This window comes from Anomaloglossus baeobatrachus, chromosome 11 (assembly GCF_048569485.1).
Source record: "Anomaloglossus baeobatrachus isolate aAnoBae1 chromosome 11, aAnoBae1.hap1, whole genome shotgun sequence".
NCBI lineage: Eukaryota > Metazoa > Chordata > Amphibia > Anura > Aromobatidae > Anomaloglossus > Anomaloglossus baeobatrachus.
The window spans coordinates 33350400-33358481 of record NC_134363.1 but is presented as its reverse complement, the minus strand read 5'-3'; the positions used below and the strand labels follow the sequence as shown (position 1 = coordinate 33358481).

The 8082-nt window shown below is 39.9% G+C and overlaps 1 protein-coding gene across 1 annotated transcript in view; it reads left to right on the top strand.

The window, feature by feature from the left end:
- Positions 1–1565: 1565 nt before the first annotated feature.
- LOC142256057 (fish-egg lectin-like) overlaps positions 1566–8082 on the top strand; it is a 10876-nt gene continuing 4359 nt past the window's right edge. The window contains exons 1-3 of the mRNA XM_075327558.1: positions 1566–1656; positions 1752–1979; positions 6220–6553. Coding sequence (XP_075183673.1) covers positions 1566–1656; positions 1752–1979; positions 6220–6553 — 653 coding nt within the window. The remainder of the gene's footprint in view (positions 1657–1751; positions 1980–6219; positions 6554–8082) is intronic.

Genomic DNA, 8082 nt, shown 5'->3' with positions numbered 1-8082 from the left:
AATATGTGTATATTTTTTTAACTGTTTTATTTTCAGTGGGGCGGATGAGGCGTGATTTGAACTTTTTATTTATTTTTTTACATTTTGTATTTATTTTACTAGTCCCCTTGAGACCTATAAGGATCAGCAGTCTGATCGCTTGTGCATCCCTGTTGATCAGAGCTGTACAGCTCTGATTAGCAGAAATACAGCATTCCTGTGTGAGTCGGCGCTCTATCGACTGTGACAGAAAATATGTCATGATAGCAACAGGGGTCATTACATGGCCTGCCGCTACCATAGCAACCATCGACTTCCCGTGATCGTGTCAAGGGGCCACCGATGGCGGCAGGGAACAGTGCGATCCTCGATCTTTCTGTGTATAAGTGACGGCTGTGAGTGATCCTGGACTGTATCTGTATTGTACTGTTTGTATAAGTGACAGCTGTGAGTGATCCTGGACTGTATCTGTATTGTACTGTGTGTATAAGTGACGGCTGTGAGTGATCCTGGACTGTATCTGTATTGTACTGTGTGTATAAGTGACGGCTGTGAGTGATCCTGGACTGTATCTGTATTGTACTGTGTGTATAAGTGACGGCTGTGAGTGATCCTGGACTGTATCTGTATTGTACTGTGTGTATAAGTGACAGCTGTGAGTGATCCTGGACTGTATCTGTATTGTACTGTGTGTATAAGTGACAGCTGTGAGTGATCCTGGACTGTATCTGTATTGTGCTGTGTGTATAAGTGACAGCTGTGAGTGATCCTGGACTGTATCTGTATTGTACTGTGTGTATAAGTGACAGCTGTGAGTGATCCTGGACTGTATCTGAATTGTACTGTGTGTATAAGTGACAGCTGTGAGTGATCCTGGACTGTATCTGTATTGTACTGTGTGTATAAGTGACAGCTGTGAGTGATCCTGGACTGTATCTGTATTGTACTGTGTGTATAAGTGACAGCTGTGAGTGATCCTGGACTGTATCTGTATTGTGCTGTGTGTATAAGTGACAGCTGTGAGTGATCCTGGACTGTATCTGTATTGCACTGTGTGTATAAGTGACGGCTGTGAGTGATCCTGGACTGTATCTGTATTGTGCTGTGTGTATAAGTGACAGCTGTGAGTGATCCTGGACTGTATCTGTATTGCACTGTGTGTATAAGTGACGGCTGTGAGTGATCCTGGACTGTATCTGTATTGCACTGTGTGTATAAGTGACAGCTGTGAGTGATCCTGGACTGTATCTGTATTGTAGTACTGGAAATCTGAATGTGGCAGAACAGGATAAGACACAAGCTCATTGGATTTATATCTAAATGCTACAGTTCGCGCTCTACTGTTATGGCTAAAAATGTTAACGTTATGGGGCCCCCACCAGATTTTCTGCCCAGGGGCCCCCACCAACCTTAATCCGGCCCTGTATTTACCCACCTGAGGATTTGGGTAGGGCGGGGGGGGGGGGGGGGGTGCGAGGAGCGGGGGAGTGTTTAGTTTCTGTATGTTTACATTGTATAGAATATTTGCGGTTTGATGTCCTTCCTGGTGTACAGGTGACTCGGGGAGGAGTTCAGGAGGCTCATAAATGGTGCAGAACGTGTTCCTCATCACACAAGCCGGCACCATGCACCTAATCCTCGGTCTATTGCTGCTGTGCTCCGGAGCCGCCGCTGCAGGTAACGTCCGTCCATAGGTGACAGTCACACATTGTGCAGTATTATTTATTGCATTGATCTTCTCCTTTTGCCTATACCATTTCTTCCATCCTCAGGGCTGCAGTGCACGGACGTCCCTGGGAACCTGAAGCAGGTGGACGCCGGCGACGGTCAGGTGTATGGGGTCAACTCCAATGACGATATTTACCAATGGGTGGACAACGCCTGGAAGCAGATTCCTGGAAAACTGATCCACGTGTCGGTGGGTCCAGGTGGAATCTGGGGGGTCAACAGGGGGAACGCCATCTACAAGTGGCAGGACAACACCTGGGTGGCGGTAGCAGGTAAGAAGACGTCTTATTACGCCTTGTCGATTACTATTATTGACCCACTTTCTTCTCCCAAGCAAGCTCAGATTTGGGGAGTTTTTTGCTCGGCCCCCCATTCTGCATTGTATAACAAATTGCAGCCCCTCATGGTCCAAAAGTTCTTTAGGGGCCTGTAGGGTCCAGAAAAGCTCTCTGGGATTTCACTCAAGAAATCCTGAGCTATCAGTTTTAATGTTTTGATATTATTGTAGCAGAAATCAGGCACTACAATCATCTGTACTCCAAATTAGTATGTTCTTATAATAATGCAGCTGAAGACAACCACTGCTATCATCTGTACTCCAAATTAGTATGTTCTTATAATAATGTAGCTGAAGACAACCACTGCTATCATCTGTACTCCACATTAGTATGTTTTTATAATAATGTAGCTGAAGATAATCACTGCCATCATCTGTACTCCAAATGAGCATATTCTGATATTAATGTAGCTGAAGACAATCACTGCCATCATCTGTACTCCTAATGAGTATTTTCTGATATTAATGCAACTGTAGGAAATAACTGCCATCATCTGTACTCCACATGAGTACATATTAATATCATTGTAGCTGAAGATAAACATTACTATCATCTGTACTCCAAATAAGTACATACTAATATTAATGTAAGTGAAGACAATCACTGCCATCATCTGTACTCCGAATGAGCATATTCTGATGTTAATGTAACTGTTGGAAATAACTGCCATCATCTGTACTCCACATGAGTACATATTAATATTATTGTAGCTGAAGACAAACATTACTATCATCTGTACTCCAAATAAGTACATACTAATATTAATGTAAGTGAAGACAATCACTGCCATCATCTGTACTCCAAATGGGTATATTCTGAGATTAATGTAGCTGTGAAGACAATCACTACCATCATCTGTACTCCAAATTAGTATAATCTGATAATGTAGCTGAAGACAATCACTGCTGTCATCTGTACTCCAAAAGAGTATGTTCTTAAAATAATGATGGATCAGTCTTCAGCTACATTATTACAAGAACATTATTAGGATTACAGATAATGGCAGTGATTGTCTTCAGTTACATTAGTATCAGAATGTACTCCAAATGAGTATGTTCTGATATTAATGTAGCTGAAGAAATCACTGCCATTATCTGTACTCCAAATGAGTACATTATTACATTAATGTAGCTGTAGACAATCACTGATATTCTGATATCAATGCAGCTTAAAAAGATCACTGCCATCATCTATACCCCAAATGAGTATGTTATGATATTAATGTAGCTGAAGGCAATTACTGCCATCATCTGTACTCCAAATGAGTATGTTCTTAAAATAATCAGCTACATTATTATAAGAACATACTCCTTTGGAGTACAGATGATGGCAGTGATTGTCTTCAGTAATATTAGTATCAGAATGTGCTCCAAATGAGTATGTTTTGATATTAATATAGCTAAAGACAATCACTGCCATCATCTGTACTCCAAATGAGTACGTTCTGATTTTAATGTAGCTGAAGACAATCACTGCCATCATCTGTACTCCTAATGAGTATGTTCTTATAATAATGTAGTTGAAGACAATCACTGCCATCATCTGTACTCCTAATGAGTATGTTCTTATAATAATGTAGCTGAAGACAATCACTGCCATCATCTGTACTCCTAATGAGTATGTTCTTATAATAATGTAGCTGAAGACAATCACTGCTATCATCTGTACTCCAAATTACTACATTCTGATATTAATGTAGCTGAAGACAATCACTGCCATCATCTGTACTCCAAATAATTACATTCTGATATTTAATGTAGCTGAAGACAAATAGACTGAGTTTGGAAGCCACTTTCATGCAAGTTTACAAGTAAAGATTAATCTAATAAATGATTTGCATAATTTCATAACTTTCCGTGGTGGACAAAATTATTAAAAGAACTGAAAGTTTAGTTACTCTTTAATAAAGTTTCACAAGCTGCGGCACGCACCCCTCCAAAATCCCATTTCTCTGCAGCCATTGGCAGGCACTGACATAGTTCGGGGGGGGGGGGGGGGGGTGTCACTGATTTCCATGTGGCCTCAGTCACCACTGTTCCTTACAATAATGCTGTAAATACCAATAGACCACTATAATAGATAAAATACAAAACCCAAAAAGAATGGAAGTGAGAAAATAACTAAACAAATAAATTGTATTGATTAAAAGAAAATCCTAAAATATACAAAAGAGACAATAACAGAATATGCCGGAGAGCCCCGGACGATAATAAATGTATAAAATAATGTATAATAATGTAAATAATGTATAAAATAGTCCAAAATCATAGGATAATTACCCTATTTATCCACTAGATGGCAGTAGTGTACAGCTAGCTTGGTTTAATATCATACATCAGATAAATGTAATATGCTAAAGTAGAAATACATAAATAATCAATATACGGTACATATAAATGCAAACAGATATATACCAACCGCAATACAGTGGATAGGCCAGAGCAGCAAGAAAAGGACCTTTGCGGTAACTTCTTTCAAGGGGGAGAGTGTTTAGTCTTTTACTACCCAGAAAATAGGCCCTAGCATGATTTTATAGGATTTTTGGACTATGCTTGAAATATAAGCCCCTACTCCAAAAAATAAGCCCTAGTATGATTTTAAAGGATTTTTGGAGTATGCTTGGAATATAAGCCCTACTCCTAAAAAAAAAGAAAAAAAAAAAAAAAGCCCTATGATTTTATAGGATTTTTGGAGTATGCTTGAAATATAAGCCCGACTCCAAAAAATAAGCCCTGGCATGACTTTATAGGATTTTTGGACTATGCTTGAAATTTAAGCCCTATGCCAAAAATAAGCCCTAGAATGATTTTATAGGATTTTTTGGAGTATGCGTGTAATATAAGCCCCTACTCTAAAAAAAATAAAATAAACCCTAGTAGGATTTTATAGGATTTTTGGAGTATACTTGAAATATAAGCCCTAGCATGATTTTATAGGATTTTTTGGAGTATGCATTTAATATAAGCCCTATGCCAAAAATAAGCCCTAGTATGATTTTATAGGATTTTTGGAGTATACATGAAATATAAGCCCCTACTCCCAAAAAAATAAACCCTAGTAGGATTTTATAGGATTTTGGAGTATACTTGAAATATAAGGCCTAGTCCAAAAAATAAACCCTGGCATTATTTTAGGACTATGCTTGAAATATAAGCCCTATGCCAAAAATAAGCCCTAGTGAAATTTTACAGGATTTTTGGAGTATGCTTGAAATATAAGCCCTACTCCAAAAAAAATAAGCCCTAGTAGGATTTTATAGGATTTTGCACTATGCTTGAATTATAAGACCCCTACCATTATTTTATAGGAATTTTTGGAGTATGCTTGAAACTTCAAAATCAACACAATTACTATTCAGTAATTTTCTCACTTCCATTCTTTTTGGATTTTGTTTCTTGCAATAGTGCTACATCGCCATCTAATGGTGAAAAGTTAACATTGCAAGCATACAGCCGTGCATTGAATTAAATAGATACAGAACCATAAAAAAACCAGTTAAATCGGAATATACGGCTGCAGAATTTTCTAACATTTATCTTTGGTTTTGTTTATTAAAATAGTGCTACATCGCCATCTAATGGTGAAAAGTCAACATTGCAGGCATACAGCAGTGCATTGAATTACATAGATACAGAACCATAAAAAAAGTTAAATCGGAGTATACAGCTGCAGAATTTTCTAACATTTATCTTTGGTTTTGTTTATTAAAATAGTGCTACATCGCCATCTAACGGTGAAAAGTTAACATTGCAGTAATGCAGTGGGCATTGAATTACATAGATACAGAACCATAAAAAAACAGTTAAATCGGAATATACGGCTGCAGAATTTTCTAACATTTATCTTTGGTTTTGTTTATTAAAATAGCGCTACATCGCCATCTAATGGTGAAAAGTTAACATTGCAGGCATACAGCGGTGCATTGAATTACATAGATACAGAACCATAAAAAAACCAGTTAAATCGGAGTATACGGCTGCAGAAATTTCCAACATTTATCTTTGGTTATGTTTATTAAAATAGTGCTACATCGCCATCTAATGGTGAATTGTTAACATTGCAGGCATACAGCGGTGCATTGAATTACATAGATACAGAACCATAAAAAAACAGTTAAATCGGAATATACGGCTGAACAATTTTCTAACATTTATCCTTGGTTTTATTTCCGCAGGAAGTCTGAAGCAGATAGATGCTGGTGGGGAAAAATTTGTGTCTGGAGCTAATTTATGGGATGGGATTTACTGCCTGAACCAGGTGGACACACTCTCCAGGGGTACCGTGCTGCCCTTTATCCAGATAGAAGGGGGTCTGAAATACTTCTCCTGTGGTCTTAATGGCTGCTGGGGTGTGAACGCTGCCAATAACATCTATTACCGCTATGATGTGCAACCCAACGCCTGCAAAGGAAGTCGATGGGTGCAGATAGCCGGCAGTTTGGTCATGGTGGAGGTTGCCACTGATGGTTCTGTATTCGGCGTGAACTCCAATGGAATGGTGTATAAAAGGTAAAAGCCTTACAGTCATTGCTTAAGACTCCAGTTACCAAACATTCTGCTTTAAGGGCAAATTTCTACTACAAAAATCTTACAATGTATCTAATTTTCTAACATAATTCTGGCCACCTGCAGCCACCACTAGGGGGAGCTCACTGCACATGGATTTATCTAATATATAAAGCTGAGTGTATGTATGTGTAAACAGGAGCGACGGAGGGGGGGGGGACACACGCTATAGTCATAGTCAGTGTGTTCTGCAACCCCGTGGCCCTGCTACAGGCTGATTATCCATGGTGCTAATGTCTCTGGCGCTGCTGCTGCTTCCAGGTCCTCGGTGCAGTGAATATGCATGAGCATAATGAGTGGGCCTGGAAGCAGGAGACAGCAGCGGTGATTATAGAAAATCATTTTATTTCACAAAAATGTGGTTTTCTCTGGTCCGTGTCACACTGATGTCACACGGATCACATCAGTGTGCGATTCGTGTGACACCCGTGCTGCCAGAGAAAAAAAATGACATGTCTCCGTGTGGAGCACACGTGTGTCACAGGGTCCACGAGAAAACACACACGTGTGCACAAACCCATTGATTTTAAGAGGTTAACATATGTCCGTGTCTTCAGTACATGTGAAAACGGACATCACACATGACGTGTGAAGGAGGCCTAAGACATAGAAACACACATTCAGCATTACATACGACAATGTACTTATTCGGCCACTAGATGGCACCGTCCGCACTTACAATAAATTCACATAATATACCAGCCTAAAATCTACTAAAACATCTTGGTCGGGGTCTTCAGGGGAGGAAATTCTTCACATTCTTGGTACACTGACCACCTCCTTACATGTATGTATGAGTGTGTGTGTATATGTGTGTATGTGTGTATATATGTGTGTGTATGTATGTACGTCCACTAAAGGAATATGCAGCGTCGCATTTACAATCATGACATTTTGCACAGCCGCTTCTTGTGACTCAGGGAACGTCATAGACTATGTTTTGTGTGGAAATGTAAGCATGCGCTTTACACTTATTTGCCAAAAAACCTGCTTACATTAAAGTGAATGGAGCTGGGAGCCACAGGTCATTAATAGGAGATGTGATTGGTTGCTATAGGCAACAAAGGACATTCATAGTATAAGAAGCTTCTGTGTGAGGTAATATGATATCAGTGGAGAGACGGATAGAGAGAGACAGAGCGAGAGACAGACAGACAGACAAACAGGGAGGCAGAGAAAAATCAGAGAAAGACATATAGAGAAACAGAAAGAGAGACAGAGACAGGCAGAGATCGTAGAGAGAGAAAGACAGAGAGACAGGTAGAGATGGACAGAAAGACAGGCAGAGAGGGACAGAGAGAGACAGACAGAGAGGGACAGAGACAGAAAGACAGAGACTGACAGAAAGACAGGCAGAGAGGGACAGAAAGATGGTTAGATAAACGGACAGAGAGGCAGGCAGAGAGGGAGAGAGTGAGAGACAGGCAGGGAGACAGGCAGGGAGACAGGCAGGGAGAGAGACAGGCAGGGAG